At 34.6% G+C, this 19240-nt stretch overlaps 1 protein-coding gene across 2 annotated transcripts in view; it reads left to right on the top strand.

Moving 5' to 3' along the window:
• The window catches only part of LOC134546185 (ran GTPase-activating protein 1), a 61521-nt gene that overhangs the window by 31397 nt on the left and 10884 nt on the right, over nucleotides 1-19240 (top strand). Inside the window, exons 6-8 of one of the 2 annotated variants that reach the window (XM_063388773.1) lie at nucleotides 14752-14936; nucleotides 15880-16090; nucleotides 16808-16900. In XM_063388773.1, coding sequence (XP_063244843.1) covers nucleotides 14752-14936; nucleotides 15880-16090; nucleotides 16808-16900 — 489 coding nt within the window. Of the gene's footprint in view, nucleotides 1-14751; nucleotides 14937-15879; nucleotides 16508-16807; nucleotides 16901-19240 lie in introns of both variants that reach the window. The other variant, XM_063388772.1, reaches the window with a different exon arrangement.

The raw sequence follows: 19240 nt of genomic DNA, 5'->3' as shown, positions 1-19240 counted from the left end.
CGCCTTTCGTTGTTTCAAACTTCGTCCTGAAAACGCCTCTAGATGACCATCTTCGTCCTGGGAACGCCTATAGTTGATCGTCTTCGTCCTGGGAACGCCTCTCGTCGTTTCCGTATGTTCTCGTACAGTTGAATATTAGAAATACTTCTTTCTGCGTCCTGGAAACGCCTTAATATGATTTCAGTCTTCGTAGTTTATACTCGTAGTCTTCTTACTGGAATCGCCTGGTAGTACTCAAATCTTCTTATAAATAATAATTCTTCTTTATTTCAACAACTCTCTTCAAATCATTAATATTATTCCTATTTACTATCATTTCTTATAATTCTTCAAAATATTTCACCAGTTATAAGTTCAATTTCTGCAGTCATAAAAATGTCATGTCTTTCCTATTCTAAGTTCCTATATCAATTCCCTTTCGTTTTCTCTATTCCTTCCAAACAAAACTTTTATTAGCTAGCAATAATTTTTGTTAAATTTTTTCCACCAATACCAGATTGTTTTACAAATATTCGTCATATAATATTACATATGAACTGTGAAAAAACATCATTCTTATTCGTTAAACAAATATCATTACTTGAGCAAGGAAGTATTACCTTCAAAGTAGGGTTGTGCGAATGTTCGGTATACCGATACCGAAATCGAAATTTTGCTACTTTCATTTTCGATTTCGGTAAGAATTTCATCTGTCGAAGTTCGTTTTTAGCGAAATATTTCGAGCCAAACGAAAGTTCAATAGCTTACCGAAGTTCGTTTGTTCTAGTTGAAAAAGAAATCGTAATTTAATAAAAATGTACAGTAGAATACCGGTACAATAACGTACCTTATTATAAAGTATATTTCACTTAACAAATTTTTTTTAAGTGCCCACCAAAAATCGTATTTTCGCCATGCAAAACGGTTTCAGTTTAAAGTATCATATTTTCACTATAACGTATAAATTCTACTAGTAGCGTGGCATTACTACACCAAAATTTACTTAAACTGGTAAATAAATTTCCAGCTAAATGATTAATGTAGTATAACAAAGATACACAAATACCACCGCAACGTATTTTCTAACCTCTAAATTCTCAAAACAAAGTTAACAAACAGTTGCGCGCACAACCATAGATTATACCGTACGTAGTATGCGACGTGAGCAACACAACACCATTCGATACATCGAAAGACGGAGGTTTGAGAGAAGTATTAATTATTTATGACAAAAGTGTTACGCTACGCTAAAAATACTGTTTGATGTCTGTGCCGGGATTGTTTATTGTTATTGTTGAGTTTATTTACAGGTTACGTTATTTAGACACCGCATTATATTTGTGCTACAATATGAATGATCCTGGAGATAAAAAGAAACGAAAGCAATTCACGCTTAAGGAAAAAGTGGATATACTCAGAGAACTAGACAAGGGGAAAAAAGCAAGTCGCAGTTGCGAATACATATGGCATTGCGGCTCTCCTGTAGCTATTTTTTTATATATATATTTTTTTTCTTTGTAAAGATATGTATGCATGTTTCAGTACTAAGTACAAAAACTTGAGGTACCTGTAAGTACTTAGCACTGGGATTCTACTGTAATGTCTTTATATGATTTGCTTGTTATTACTAATAATGTAATAACATATGCAAATCATATAAAGACATTAATTAGAAAAAAGATTTCCATTAAGATTAATTTACGTGGTGATGAAAAAAACTCACGTTAATGAAAATACGGTAAAATCATAATTTGAACAAACATGGCAGATAAAGTAAACAAAATTCAACCGTGATTACAGTAGGCCTAGGTATCAAAACAAAATCATGCAATATTTGAAAAATTACCCGATTCATTTGCTTTCAAATTCAAACAGTAGTGTAGGTACTATATTCGTAAAACATACATTCCAGAACTGTTAGTACACTATTTAGTATTTACCGTATACACATAAACAAAGAACGTACCTACTTTTATTCGCGCACAGCCAAACAAAAACATTGTCGTCTGCTTTATTTAAAATTTACATACTCTGACTGGCATATAAAATCCTCATAATATACAGCCAATTAGACAAAAAGGTCAACAAGTCACTTGGCAGCAACCATTTGTTATGTTTTGTTTTGACCATGTCCCTTGCCTGGTTTACAGCTTCCTGAGCTAGCCATGTGTGACAGTGTTGCAAGATGACGGCCGTTCCGCAGTAGTCACATGTTTTTTCATCAGTACCATGCACGTGATAAATATATTATCATAGACTGCGACATTACGACTGTAAAGGAAATAGTCTGTGCGCTGAAAGATCTGGATTGATTCTTGAAATTTACGAGTGACATGGGGCTGTGTTGTGTGGTCTAGGGCGGATGTTGACTATATTAAATAGTAATATTTATATATACATCAAAAGTTACAAAAATGATTTATGTAATAGAATTTATTACTGAAGAGCAAATTTTGGGGCACTTTTTTTCTTTGTTAATTAAAAAATTTCGCTTAACTTTCGTTAAGAATATATTTATCTCATAGAAAAATTCATTTTCGTTTCACTTTCGCGAAACTTGATAAATTTTCTTTCACTTTCATTTCGTGTGGATAAAGTCACTTTCGCACATCCCTACTTCAAAGATATAAATACAAATTACTGATTTTATGGTTCATAGAGAAATAAAATGTGTAGTGAAGTGAAATTATAAATATGCTACATTAATTTTGTTCATCCATCTTGTTATATGAAATTAACAAGTTCAACCTTTATAGAATGCCCCTCCGAAGAATGTCTACATTGTGTATGGTGACATTATACACTGGAGGTATTCTTCCAATAACAATAATACACTATGGACAAAATTACACTTGAACAAATATCATAGTTAAATATTTACAAGAATTACATACAATTCACACTCAAATAATAAAACAACAAAACAATTCTCCATTTAATATGTACATGTTTTCTATTTTAAACATAGTTAAACAATTGTATCATAATTTTGTTTGGTTTCGTACTTAGTAACTTCATTAAACTTTCACGTTATACAAATATGATGCATTCATATCATTAGTGTGTGTGTAAATAAAACAAACTTTCAAATAAACGATTACTTTGCCCCTCCAAACTTTAATTAATGGTATGTTTTTTTCAATAAGGCTGAAACTTTAATTCTCTATCATATTAGGGTCTTTATAAATTCTTAATTGGGTTACATTGTAATGACCTATGATTTTCCCTGTGTCAATATCTGCTAATTCATAACAATTTTCTCTTATAACCTTAGTTATACGATAAGGACCTTCATATAATAAGAAAAGTTTCTTTGTAACTAATTCCCAAAATTGACTACTGTAATTAGTTCTTTTTAGTACTAAATCGCCGCAAGATAAATTAATTTTATTTGTAGGTTTCAGTCTTCTTCTGCGCGCGTCGGCGGCAGCTATTAAACGAGATTTTACCATGTTTTGATTTTCCTTCCGTGTTTCTTCCTCCTTAATTTCATTTTTGGGTTGGTATGATTTATTTAATCCAAGTTTGTCAGAAAAAGTTTCCTTGTGTAATGATAAGACTTCAAATAAACGTCCTTTTAATTTTTCTTCATTTAACGAGTTACCTACTGTAGCATTCTTAAAATCTGATTCCAAAGCTATTGAATCATTAATGTTACTACAACATGTTTGTTCTTCCCTTCTTTTCTTCTTTAACGTGCAGAAACAATGATCAGTAAATTTTCAATTTACCGTAGTGGTTGATGACGATTCGTCGTCATTAATAGTAACTAGACATCTTCTAAAATCTAATATAACATTGAATTTTGTTAGAAAATCAGTACCTAGAATAATGAGTTTCGACAATCCATTCACAATTAGTACTGGTACTAACTTATTTGTTCCAAGTCCATTTACTTCTAGTAATGTATGTTTGTTGATGATCGTACTACATTTAGTCGTCACACCTAAGATCTTTAAGTTCGGTACAGGCAGAATAGGTAATTTTACTCCTGAACTTTCAATCATCTCGACGCAGTTAGAACTGATGCAAGAAATTTCAGCCCCACTGTCTAACAATACTGGTACTTTTACTCCGTTTATCATTAAAGTTATTTCAGGACATAAAGCTTCTTTGTCGTTAATCGCGGTTTCTTCATTTGTTTCATCGCTTAAAAATTCCCTGTCATTGTTATTTAAAATTATAGTGTGTAATTGTTTCGTATTGCTTCTCATAGACATATTCACCGTTTTTCCGCTATAGTTATTTTCGACTCCATTCTCTAGTTTTGGGTTAGACGTTCGGAGTCTATCCTCTCTAACCCTACTTAGTTTAACTGTTGCGCATTTTGGTTAGCCTCTGGCGAATGCCATATCGCTAGGGCCTGGAAAATTTCGGTGTTTTCAGTATGCAAAAAGTGGTACTTTCAAATTAGAAAAGCGGTGGTTTAAAGTCGGTATTTTCGTTATGCAATGGAAATTTTACCGGTATTTTAAATGTTGACTAAATTGTGCAGTTATTGAATATAGTGGTTTACATATTTAATAAACAATCCATGTATACTAGGAATAGACTAATATGCATAATAACAGCCAATTAAATCCAAAACAGTTACACAAAACAAACATGTTGCTATAGATGTTTGCAACTACAAATTTTCTTTTTTTTTATGGCTGCCAATGCCACATGCTTAGCCGAATTTAGGTGTTTGTCAATGGAATCTTTTCTATCCCATAAAACTTTACAGTTGCAAAATTTGCACATTACTGTGCTATTGTCAGTACAATAAAACCCATGTTTCTGATACTGATATGCTCGTATTTAATGGAGTGGAGGAACACGGGGTTGCCACTTGAACAAACCCCAGTGCACAAATGAGAAGAAACTTAGTGTGAACTATACCCCAGATCAATTTTTAGCATCAAAACCATACACGAACACGGATTATGTAAAAATAAGGTAATTATGCTGAAACACAAGACTTGGGTTAAAGGATACTTTAACCTTGTGTGGATCAGGTAGAAAACATTCGGCTATGAAAGAAATAAGAACAATGCTATCCTGAAATGCTGTGACATGTTTTTGGAGTAGATAATCACAGCGACAGACCGACAGGATGCGCTCCCGCCTTTGCCGCCAGCGATGTTTATTTTGACAGCTCAAGCAATTATCTTTTCCACGTTCCTTTGCAGCGTAAAAAAAAAAAAACGCGCTGACAGTTTCTCACGCAGAAGGTTGAAATAAGGGAGGGAATGTGTTGAAATGTTAGTTGGAAAAGGAGGGGGGGGGGGGGGGGAATTGTTTTTACATGGTTTGTGGCTCTGGGAAGGATGAGCCTTGAAGAGTTAGCAGGGGATGGGAGAGGCAAGCGTCACGTTATGTATGACGTCAAGCCGCCGGGCGGGTAAGATAACATGACAGCTGAGACGGCTTTTCGTGCGATAGTGGTGGCGCCGAACTCGGCTAGACTGCCGCGTGGACAGTCTAGAGGGGTGGTATCTATTTTTAGACGTCTCGTGTTTGCCTGCCTGCTTACAGTACAGCTCTCGCCAAGATAAACGTGAACACATAGAGCCCAACAAAGTGTAACAGACTTGTTTTTCAGCCGATTTTACTCAAATTTTCGACTTTCTCTGCTCAAATTTTTCACGGTTCCTCAAAAAACTGTCATATAAACGGAATGGACGCATCAGAGGGGGGTCGCATCGGCGGGATTCTACTGTAATGGTACTTTTCGGGGATATATTCGCAGTGTAATATAGAAATGTTGTGGTTTTCGGGAATGTACTTACTTTTCGCGTTTTCATGCGAAATTCGCGCGAATTTTCGCAAAATTCGCGATCGCGAAAAATTCCAGGCCCTACATATCGCGTTTGAATTAAACTCACGGTTGTTAAAACTCATTACATTACTTCCTCCTTGTCCGTTCGGATGTGTTGAATTTTCAAACGTAAGTTTGGTGTTTGGTCTCCATTCTGGTGTTTTAACTAAATTACATACGACTTGGTCCCTTGGTTTGTTTCCTTGTGTCGGAAATCTAGTATTTGTCTGTTCCTGTGACGTATTTTCAATTGTATTCGCATTTTGTGTCATCTGAGTCACCGCCCCTCCTGCGTTCGGTGTGTTTTTACAATAGTCGTCATTCCTTCTCCAATTTCCCTTCATTTGTGGTCTTGAAAATTTATATCTCCTATCTGATTCATGATAATTGTTTCTATTATAATTCTGGTTACCATATTTCCAAAAATTCCTCCTATTGTATTGGTTTCTGTCATACCAGTTTCGTTTATAATTATCGAATCCCAGTGTGTTAACTCGCGGTGGTCTCTGTTCTCCTGTATTTTCAAATTTTCTTTGGTGCCAATTTGAATACAGAGGTACATTCGGTTTACTATTGTTACGATTTTCATTCTGTTCTCTACGTTCGTATGTTTCCCTGTTCGTCGTCGTTCTCTCCAACTTTTCGAGTTTGTCATACACTAATAACTGTTCTTTGAATTCGACAATATTTGAAAATTGTCTACCCGCAAACTGTAATTGATATTTAATAGGTAGTTGCGATAATATTAGTGCAACGAACTCCGCATCCTCCATTCTACAATCTAAATACCTGGTTCGTTCGTACATTTCACTAACATGTGCTTCTAGACTTTTATTTTTCTTGTCGAATTTTTCGGCATGTAACTGGATTCTTAGATTACTCTGAACCCTAGTATTCCAAAATTGTTGTGTGAATAATTTTCTAAATGTTTCATACTCAGTAACAGTATCTTGTAACATTTCCCACCAAAAGAAAGCTGTATTCTTTAAACAATGACTCACACATTTCAACTTATCGGCTTCGTGTAGTGCGAAAGTTTTGCAATATTCTTCGAATGCTCTCAAAAATCGCATAGGATTTTCAGTGCTAATTCCGGAATAAGTTGGTATGCTGTCTAACCATTTCTTAGCTGGATGATGTAAAGCTAATATCGGATCTGTTATAGCTGTTTGCATGATGCTATTATTCGTATCCGAACCTCGAATAATTCCTGCGGAATTAGTTAGATTAATAGTTTCCGGTATTGTAGTCTGTGAATGTATTACCTCTACTTCTCTATGATTTCTGATGGTATTTAGCAACTGCATTTCTTTTTCTATTTCACCGATTCTTCCTTCTACTCCCTCAAATCTCACTTCATTCCTTTTGTTGGTTATGTCTAACTTTTCCTCGACTATAGTTACCGCGATATTTTGACATTTACTTTCACATTCTTTCAATTTTTCATCTACTTTCTCTTCTACTTTAGATAGATCCCCTTCTATTCCTTCTAACCTATCACATACTATAGAAAATTTTCTTTCTGTGTCCGTTATCATTCTATTCATGGCTGTATTAATTTGCCTAATATTTTCTAATAGTTCCTGATTTTCCTGTTTACGTTTCTCTTCCGCTTCGCGTTCTTTTTGTTCTCGTTTCTCCTCCGCTTCGCGCATTTCCTGTCTACGTTTTTCCTCCTCTTTGCGCTTTTCCTGTCTACATTTCTCCTCCGCTTCGCGCATGAACCTAAATATTTGTTCCATTCCTGACATGTTAGTTTCCCTTATTCTCGTATCTACTTCGCCTATTTGCGGTGTTGGTACGTCGCCCTGTCTGATGTTACTGTCTATTTCAATTTGATCTGTGTTTTCAGATGAATCTGTTTCTGATGTAGCCCTTGAATTATTTCCCCTCAAGAAATAAGTGTTCCTGTTTTCTTCTGACATCATGTATGTGGGATCTCTAAACTTGAGTTAAAATTTTCAGTTTGTTGTAGTCAATATACTTCGTGCTAATCCTTTGATTTATGGTCCCACGTTGTGGTAGCCAATCTAAACGGGCCTTAGCTATCAAATTCTTTATTATTTATAATAAATATATTTGACTTTATAAGACTCGAAAGTACTTAGACTCGTTCTCGTGTATTTATATGATAAGAACAAAAGAACGAATCATTTAATTTAATTTGTGGGCGCCAACATCTTCTACGAAGTTGTAATAATGAATAACCCTTACAATTATTTCTATTTTAATTAATTTGTACTGCACACCATTAATTAAAATTTCGTTTATTGTTGTCCGGACTATTCAGGGGTAGAGTTGGGTATGTCGTGGAAAAATTCGTAAAACCTTGGATTAGCTTATATACAACGATTTTGTGAATTTTAACTCAAGTTGTCACTAACTTTAGCAATCTGGTAGTGTGAAAAGATTTAGTAAGGGATTTCAAGTGATATTAATTATTCCCGATTGTCAGTTTTGCAAGCTAGTAAATGTGGTGACATTCATTCATCATTATATAACAGACCTGTTATTATAGTTCCGTGGTAACGAACTATGCGTTACTAGGTTTGTCTTCTTTCAGCCAGGACCTCAGCAATGAATCTTCTGCGTCTTCATCCTTGGCACGCCCATTCGCTGTCTTGTACCTTCGTCCTGGGAACGCCTAGTATTAACGAGTCGTCTTCGTCCTGGGAACGCCTTTCGTTGTTTCAAACTTCGTCCTGAAAACGCCTCTAGATGACCATCTTCGTCCTGGGAACGCCTATAGTTGATCGTCTTCGTCCTGGGAACGCCTCTCGTCGTTTCCGTATGTTCTCGTACAGTTGAATATTAGAAATACAGTAGAACCCGTTTATAGTGAACCCGCCTATAATGAATTCCCGTTTATAGTGAATTTCCGTCTCAGTCCCGGCAAAATGATGTGAGGTTATGTTTTAATTTATTGGATATAGCGCACAACTTTTGTCAATGTTGATACGTTTTCCCGTGTACCACGAACAAATTTTGCCGACATAATGCACATTTATCTCAAATATTTTCATATAATTACAAGTTTTTTCACAAAACGTCTATTCTGGATCATATTTAAGTTTTTCTCCGCAATACGCTACTCGATTGTCCACTGTTCATATTATAAACAAGTTGTATTCGAGTGGTATCGGTAGACTACGTGTAGCCAGAAATGGTGATCAGTTTGGTGAAAATAAAAAATAGTTTTCCCTGCATAGTTAAAGAATGGACGAACGCGTGTACATTTAATATGTTATCAAAATTAAACATAAATTAGCGCCACACAAATACGTATGTACATTATGGCAGCAAATTCAATATTTTTACGTCTCATTTTTATCGTTCACATTTTGATCGTTCACATTTTGATCGAGTACGTTTCGTAAGACTACCACTAGATAGAACTCTGTGGACTAAATTTTTCCATAGAAAGTGAGAAAATTTCGTTCCAGCTTTAGCAACTGCGATACTAAATGATACATACGTAGTGATCTTTGATGCGCCAGACTCGTTCTTTTTCGTTTATATACTTTTGACAGTAAAAGAATTTCGTGTTATTAAGCTGCAAATGTGCTTCAATAAGAAATACGTACATAAAAAAGGGTGAAACAACGCGTTAAAAAACGTAAGGCATTATCTGTGCGAGATAAAGTGGACATTATTATAAAGGTAGACTCCAACCCCACTGTCCCGCACGTGTTAATATCAAAGGAACTGGGAATTGCAACATCCACATTAAATACAATATTAAACAAGCTGAACAATCTTCTTTCTCAAGCTGCGAATACGTCACAGAGTATTAAACGCCTGAAAAAAGGAAAATACGCCGATGTTGAAGAACCATTAATAGAAAGTTTGTACATGTGTAGTGTATTAAAAATAATATCTGCATTTGCTCATAAAACTGTTGCTTTGAGTATTTTCATTCGTTCTTTTCTTGGCTTAGGCCTATGTATAGTTAAGATTATGCTTTTGAGTATGTATTGCCAATATAAAAGTTTTCCCAGATATAAAGTTTCCCCTCTATAGTGAACATATAAACTACTCCCTTCAGATTCATTATAACAGGGTTCTACTGTACTTCTTTCTTCGTCCTGGAAACGCCTTAATATGATTTCAGTCTTCGTAGTTTATACTCGTAGTCTTCTTACTGGAATCGCCTGGTAGTACTCAAATCTTCTTATAAATAATAATTCTTCTTTATTTCAACAACTCTCTTCAAATCATTAATATTATTCCTATTTACTATCATTTCTTATAATTCTTCAAAATATTTCACCAGTTATAAGTTCAATTTCTGCAGTCATAAAAATGTCATGTCTTTCCTATTCTAAGTTCCTATATCAATTCCCTTTCGTTTTCTCTATTCCTTCCAAACAAAACTTTTATTAGCTAGCAATAATTTTTGTTAAATCTTTTCCACCAATACCAGATTGTTTTACAAATATTCGTCATATAATATTACATATGAACTGTGAAAAAACATCATTCTTATTCGTTAAACAAATATCATTACTTGAGCAAGGAAGTATTACCTTCAAAGATATAAATACAAATTACTGATTTTATGGTTCATAGAGAAATAAAATGTGTAGTGAAGTGAAATTATAAATATGCTACATTAATTTTGTTCATCCATCTTGTTATATGAAATTAACAAGTTCAACCTTTATAGTGCTTTGTTCAGTTCAACGAATTTCCCCACCCTTTCAGGACAGGAGAGAAAGGACAGCTTAAGGTCACGGCTTTGTTTACAGAGCCGTCAACTTTCCATTTGTACTGCGTCCTTTAGGGGTGGCCAAAGTTGTGTTGCCCGCCGTAGAAGACTGGTGCGGACATTATGCAAATTTTTAATTTTATCTTTTAAGGATATATAAATAAAGGGTGCGGACATTATGCGAGGGCGGACATTACGCGAGTGAATACAGTAACTGATATTTTAGTACAAATATTTCCGTTAAAAATCTGAAATTAAATTACCGTAAATCTTAACACGCGATTGTACACAAAGTACAAATATGAATTCTGTAATAAAAGGTTGCCATTTTGAGATGCTTCAACATTCACATTTTTACTCAAGAACAAATATTTTAATTTTCAACTTTAAACAATTGTGAATTACTGCAATATTGGGTGGATTTATCGTTTTCCCCGTGTGATGTAACGAAGTTTTAGTTAATATAAAAAAATGTGAACATTTGTTTAACAATGTTTCCACTGTAACTTTCAGCTTGGAACTAATGTTAGCGGTGCTGACGTCTTGGGTGCGATGTCTAATGAATTTTCACATTAATTTCTACCAAAATTATTTTTACATTTGTTTGGCCTCCTGAAACTGCAGGTCACCTTATATTCGGGCCAATACAGTATTTCATATTAAGTAGTGGTGTACCAATATGACTTTACCGATTACTGATTATGAGAGCAATAATCGGCAGATACTGATTCAGTTACCAATAATAAACAAATTTTTTTAAATTTGATAATGCACACAAAAATTTTTATTCTTATGTGAATTTATTAACAAGATTAGGCAAAATTGAAAATACATTTATAATAACAGTATAAAAATATCTAAAATACACTATTAAGTCATTGCAAAGTGTAAATTAAATAAACTTATATTTATATTTGTTATTGTAAACAACTTGAACTACAGTCTAATGATTGTAATTTACAATGGGTAAGTTTTTGTTGTGGAAAACTAGCATTATTATTGACTATCACATAAGGTTGCATATCTTCACAAATCATTTCAGCTATAAACTGTGTCAGTTCTAATGCTCTTGGGTCATTCGCATCATACAGTATTTTCTTTTCCATGATGTCTTTTAATTTTGTTTGAGCCAATTTCATTACTTTTCTTAGAACTCTATCTGTATCACAATCATCTGTGGTTACATTAGCACATTTCTCCACTAATTTATCAGGATGCATTTGCTTGATGTGGTTCCATAGGTTAATAGTAGTGTATTCCTGCTGATTGGTCAGTCCCCTACCACCACCACAAGAAATTACTGTTTTACAATGTAAACATGTTGCTTTATTTTTTTCACTTGAGTTTATATAAAAATGAGAAATGACACAAAACCAATTCTAGCACATGTGATTTTATTTACGTTGACTGAATATATAAAATTATAAATACTTTTTCACTTTTCACGTCACATACAAATAACACAACGAAAGACACCCATAACGAGTTGGTAAAACGCAGTGGTAAACTCTAGAAGGTATCAGGACCACGATTTTGAACCGCTACTATGACTCGAAAAGATCAATTGTCATAGAATCCACTGCAACTGCTTGTGGTATTTTGATTGCGTGCCATATATTTTACATCTCTGGCTATAGTTAATGTACAAGGCCACTAAACAAAAGACAGAACAAAAGACAAAACATAAATAAACGTGTAGGAAAAATGTATTTTTTTTGTTCGAGGCAATGAGATTTATTAAACAACGAAATATCTGTAATCAAGATCTGACAGAGTTAGATGAATATACATACAGATATTACAGTATTTAGTCCTAAAATGTGTAACAAATTATTACACTGTAAAAACCTTCTTAATTACGCCGGGACGTAGATAATCGGCAAAGTAATCGTTAAGATAATCGCCAATTACGATTAATCAGAAAGTACCCATAATCGCTGATTACGATTAATCGGTATCCGCATTGGTGCACCTCTAATATTAAGTTAAATTATGCTTAGGGATGTTGATCCTTCGGTGCTTCAATTCCACTGATTCTACTTAGAATCAGAACCATCTATTCTCAAGCTGTAAGGAAGTGTACCATATTAATAATCGCATAATATTTAGAATCGTTAGGTCATTAGAACTGTAGATAATTTGGATGTAAAATAGTTACATTAAGTGATTCTAGCCAAAAATGATGTATTTTCCGGCCAGTTAACTAAAAATGTTTGCACAATTTTCCTATCACTAATGTACAAAAGACGTGGTATATTATTTAAAGGTAAGATCACAATCACGTATAATCTGTAACACTGAACTAACCAAAGTTGGATTATCTGTACTTGCGGGGGAAATATTGTAACCATTTCAATGTACTAACTTTATTTCATAAACACAACATTAACGTAACTTTTCTCTTCACTCATAAACATAAAATCGTAAACTTCTAATGTTGACAGGCAATCATGACGCCATGTTGAAGTTAATAATTTAAAGCATGCTAGCCAACCGTGTTCATAAAAATTTAATGTTATATTTTTCTAGACTTTTGTATACTAAAGCTAATTTCTCGTTATATTTAGATACTTTTAAGTAAATTTTTTTTGCTTAAAATATGGGTTTAAATTTGGTTTTGTGTCATGTAAAGTCATTTAATGTAATGCCCAAGAATATTTTTTTGTTGTTGCTTTATATGTGCTGCCCATGTGTAAACAAATGTTTGTAAAATGCACTGTTTTTACGTTCGTGTTGATGTTTAATTTGCAGTGACCTCGATAGCTTGTATTAACCACTTAACATGTTAACCCAATTTAACTCGGGTTATATACTCGTGACACAATTCACTTTGCTGTCCTTCGTTATGTATCCCGAATATTTCCGTCGTGTTTCTTCGCGCTTGTAGTTTACTTTTTTGCCGTGTATATTGCGGCAAATATTGACTATCTCTGTACACTTCAAGCTTTGTAACAAGATGGAAGCTCTGTGCACTTGCCGACACGCATGATGATACGTGTGTTCATGAAATGTTCGTAACTTACACTTGTTTGTTTACAAATATTTAGTTTATTATTTCCTTGACAGGGTGCAGTATCTATTTAGATTTCTTTACCTTAATATGCACAGTGCAGTGATCAGAGATAATAGCAAGGGTACTGTTTTTTCGCGAGTTTTGCGACCCTCAAGTAGACAATTTCTTTCGTTTTCGTATGCGTATTTCATAAATAATTGTATGAATATATAAACTGAATAATTTATTTTTATTTCGAGTGAGTTTTGCCGTGGATATTGCCATATGTCTTGCGATGTATTCTTTTGTATTCGGGTACGAATATAAAATGTAATTTGTGAATTTCTTTCAGTTATTATTATTTTGTTTTGAAATGGAAACAGGCGAGTTAGTGGATATTGAAGGATCGGATTTAGAAAATGGTAGCAAAGTGTGGTTCCGATCCACAGACCTCGGGTTATGGGCCCAGCACGCTTCCAAGGTATTATTTTTTTTACTTATTCGTTTATTGAGTGTTTATCTGAAGCCCAGCATATGTTACAATGTGGTAGCAGAGCAGCATTTTGTAAGGATTTTTTCCTACTAATACTAATTTGTTTTTACTTAATGCAAACGGAATTAATTACTCGAAATGAAATCGAATAACAAAATATTACATGATTTCCATTTCCGCTGCAAGAATAACATATTTACGCCGACATAATGACTGGCCTTCATATTTCATAAACAAACAAATTTAAAAAAAGGCCAACGGTTGTTCATTACATTTCTAAAGTACTTTCCTTTTAAGTAATAAAAAAAGTGATTTTTCCGGAACAGCTTTTGAAAATGTTATTGGAATGTTAAGTGGTTAATGTGAATTTGAATCACGATCAGTTAGTGTTTTAATGTCAGTGTAAACGTTCACGGACGTAAATCAAGTGAAACACAACAAACAGGACATTAAAGAGCATGGCAGGAGAGAGGAATTTCACAATAACACAAAATCAAGGATTTGTAATATTGGGAAATAGAATCGTAATTAAACCGGTGATCAAGGGAAATTGTGGAATCGGAATCTAAGAAATGTGGAATCGGCCCATCCCTATTTATGCTTATTATGTTACACGTAGAATTGACCCTGAACATGAAAACTTAGTAAGATAATGTTATTGAAATGTCTTGAAAAAGTCATAAAATTGATTAAACAGGTGTCTGTAGACACCTTGTTAATGATGAGGGAAGTTTTTTGTTTGAGTGAAGAGTGCTATAATTGTTATGTCTCTACAACAGGAAGTGGTCCTCGGATTCAATGAAATCAACGCCAGAGGTGGTGTGGCACTAGCCAAAGCCATGAAGAACAAGAGCAAACTGAAGGTGCTGGAGCTGGGGGGGAATCTGTTCGGCAAGTCTGGATGCGATACCGTGACATCAGAGTTGACTCGGAGCGGGAGGCTCGATGCTTTGGCCAGCCTCAGGTAATGTTTGTATTTCTTCTGATTTACTAATATCAAGTGGGTGGTGATAAATATCACGTCTTATTCATTCTAACAAACACTGCCCATGTGCGTTGAAAAAAATTCTGTTCTGTGTAAATAGTGCTTTCTTTGTCGACAGGCAATCATGACGCCATGTTTAAGTTAATAATTTAAAGCAGGCTACACAACCGTGTTGTTCATAAACATTTAGTGTTATATTTTTCTAGCCTTTTGTATAGGTACTAAAGCTAATTTCTCGTTATATTTCAATACTTTTAAGTAAAAATATTTTTGTGTAAAATATATTTGTTTTCTTGTTTTCTCTCTTGTTCCATAAACTCCATCTACCTCTCCCATTGTCAAAGCAAGGTTAAAAATATATGTCTCATAAATTTAAGTGACTTTCCCATATTAAATCAATTTTCAATGGCTTCTTTCAAAAAAAATATTGTTAGTATATTTGCCTTTTTGGTTCAAACCAACAAACGTTAGTAGATTTTGTTACATATATGATACCGTTACATATTTTCAGGTCACTTCAAGTTGTTACTGTTTTTCTGGCTGTTATGCTGATTTTTATTTACTTTATATATATATATATATATATATATATATATATATAGATATTAGTGATGATGAGAGGAAAGAAGTATATATATATATATATATATATATATATATATATATAATATGTACATGACTTCATATTTTGTGTTTCTTAGGTAGCTTTTAAATGAATGGAAATGCCTAATTTTTACTTACCACTTCAGTGATTGCATGTTTTGTCTTATTTATATTGTTATATATATATATATATATGTGTGTGTGTGTGTGTGTGTGTGTGTGTGTGTTATTTATGTCTTTTCTATTAATGTTTAATGTGGTGTTATAATTTTTTTGATGTTCTGGAAGTTATTTTTTTACTATTCTTTTTATCTTGCAGTGAAGATGAAGACCCTGATGATGAGGAGGAAGAGGAAAAAACAAGTAGTGATGAAGATGACAATTCTGATAACGAGAGTGAGAATGACTCCATGTTGGATAATTCATTGGGCAAAACAAGCCTTCCAAAGGTGTTACCACCCTTGACCTTGAACATATCTCAAGTACCTAAATCACTTGGGGAAGAATCCCCTAAATCGACCATACCTCAGGTTCGCAAACTGATAGAGGAGGACTCTCCAAAAAACGCTGACATCCCACACATCCCAAAGCTTTTGCAAATGTCTCCCGAGTCGCCTAACAGACCATTTAGCCCTGGCCAGCTGCTTCTGTCTCCAAAATCTGCATCTTTTTTAAGTTCTAGATCCTCATTCCATGATAATAAAAAATCAGTAATATCTCCTAAATCCTGCACAACATTACCGACTTCCCCGCTTATTCCTCTGCCCTCGCACCTAACACCTTCAAGGCTTTTCCAAGATGTAACCAAAGAACCTGCAAACAGTGAACATCTCTCATTTCCTCCTAAAACTATTAACAATGCTGAAGGCTCTAAACTAATGGCAGTGGAAGCTCCTCATGGCGGGGACGCTTCCCAGGTTTCGGAACTAACTCAGGATGATGTAACAGTAAGTTTCTATGTTCAGAAAGTATATGTGTTTGAAACAAATAACCATCACTTAGTATGTTAATTTCCATGCAAAGTTTGTTTATTTTGTAATGCATTCTTCATTTTTATCAATGTACTACCTAATCATGTCTGTTCCATATTGCCTTTTGCCATGATACGAACGTATTGAAACCATAGTTTGTTGGTTATTTATTAGAACTGTGTAGGTAGTTAGAAATGCAATTTTTTTTTAATATATGTATTATTGAAGTTAGATAAAATGCTGTGTTTTATGTTAATGAATTGTGTTATTTGACAGGTCACAGTTAAAGAATTTCTGAAAGCCCCTACTGCAGAAAACTTTTTGAAGTTCGGTAGTAATCGCAAGATGATTTTAATTAATGAAATTAAGGTAAGTCCTTTTTTGTCATTCAGTGTTACATGAATGCAGATTAATTAATGCAGAATTCCTAGTATGTTAATTAATTTTTTTTCTTCATGTTTTATCTCCAAAACAGCATAGTAAATATTTCTTCATATACCTTTTTGTTAGTTTCTGTCTTCTTTCTTATTATTTTATAGTTGATATTTAATTGTAACCTTTCTAGATCCGCCAAACATTGTTTCAGAAACTTTATTTCTGTTGCAACCAACTTCTTTCCTCTCATCATCACTAATATCTTCTTCTTATGGCAGGGTTATTCTATATGCAGTGCAGACACAGCGAACTGTCTGCTGCATTTGCAGTCTCACTTATTGCCCTGTACTTCTGCATAGCTTTTGTGCAGTCTGTTTCCAAGCCATTCATCTGTCATAGTACCACGAATAAAACTCTTTACTGTATTATTGGTCATCATAATCTTGACACACACTAATTTTATTTACATATGTGTGTGTGTGTGTATGTATACACACACACTTTAATTCTAGTATGCATGCATTGCATCAAATATTTTTTCTTGCAAATAATATATTCAACAAATTAAATATATTCCAAAATTTTAGTAAAAGCTATGCATTTAAAATTTTTTTAACATCATGTTGTTTCACTATATACATACATGCATTTTAGGCCGGGCTACTTCTGAATTCAGTCCGGCCGCGGGATAGGTATTTAGTAGATGCAAAATAAATATTTGTGTGATTTACACAATTATTTGGATAGAGATTTGAAACAAAAACCTTAATCCAGATTTTGAAGAGCTTATTAATTATTAGTGTAACAGTTTAAATATTTTAACTTTCAGCTTAAATATAGCGATGTAATGTGATGAAATTTTCAAAGTACAGTAAACTCCCGGTATATCGCGCCCCGATTGATCGGGTATATCGCGGGTCAAACCATGTCCCCCAGTCAGAAATGAATAATAATAATGGAATAAATGGTTGACAGCCGATTAGGATAATTTTGCGTTGTAACTAACAAACTAAGCATCGGGCAGAAAAAAGCCTAGGCGTAGAAAATGTCCGCAGTAAAATTCTAAACAAGATATCTCCGTACATTATTCCTCTATCTTGTAGGGTTTTCAAATTATGGTCCAATCCAGCCCAGTGATATTTTCTGAAACACTAGTTCTTAACGTCGCTTTATCTCACAAATGAAGCATCGGACAGGGGACCTGATAAAGCCCACCGTCCAGCGACATTATCCAGCGTGACTCGGCTGGGGATTGATGTTGGATAGGCTTGGTTGTCGGCAAGCGCTGGTTAGGGAGAGGCTAGCCGAGAACATGGAGAGAGGTAGAGATTAGAGCGGGCAGTAACACCAGGGGGAGTGGGGGAGGGAATGTGTTCACGCAGCACACAGGCAGAGCATGAGTCACTTGACTGAGCAGCGTCCCTGCGTACAAGGCAAAATCAGGTAGTCCGGTGTTTAAAATTCCACTCCAGAATCTTAATTGGTACTTTACTGGACATCTGTATATAAATGTTTTGTTACAACTTAAACCTACAGACGTAATATTATTGGGTAATTCATTGTATTATACAAGTTCATCTTTTTACTTTGGTATAATGTTTTAACATTAAATAGTAAAGTAAATCGGCTAGCGTATTTTTAATCTTTGCCCAGGAATTCCCAGTGGTCCAATATTTACGTGAACCATACTGTACCACTTTTGCCATGAGGTAGTAAACAAGCCCCGGAAATGTTTATGTGTAGCGGCCTCCCGACCTTTAACCAGAGGCTGGGGAATATAACACTTGCCGATCCGAGCCACACACACTCAGCAACTCGACACAGCGTTTGGTGAAATAAGTAAAGACAAAGTTTAACACGGTTTTTAATACGGCGTCACTGATTGCGCTAAAATTAAATTGGCGCAATTTTTGTTTCCCACATGTGACCATTTATAATTTACTGTAAGCATGGATAATAAAGTTTAACCACTTGACACGATAGACGATTCTTTATTTTTTATTGTACGAATGCTAGAATCGTTTTTTTCCTGTATCTGCGGCCTGCTTCTACAAAAGACAAGCTATCTATAAGTAAATCTAGAATTTTTATTTTGTCAATCAAACTCGGTACTTTGCGATTCATATTCGGTTTGAAGTATCACTACGGCCTTTCTTTTTAGAAGACTTTGACCACAGAATCGTGTGTAACCGCACACACTGCACTTACTTTGTTACGGACACTGACGAAGCAGATACTGTGGCTAACACCACGAGACTGGCAGCAGCAGCTTGTGTGCCGCACGTGTGTATGGCGGCGTGTGGCGCGCTCGTAGGCCGTGCGACAAACTGTGCG

The sequence above is a fragment of the Bacillus rossius genome, chromosome 1 (genome assembly GCF_032445375.1).
Source record: "Bacillus rossius redtenbacheri isolate Brsri chromosome 1, Brsri_v3, whole genome shotgun sequence".
Taxonomy (NCBI): Eukaryota; Metazoa; Arthropoda; class Insecta; order Phasmatodea; family Bacillidae; genus Bacillus; species Bacillus rossius.
The sequence above is the reverse complement of the archived record's forward strand: the minus strand, read 5'-3'. Positions and strand labels throughout refer to the sequence as shown.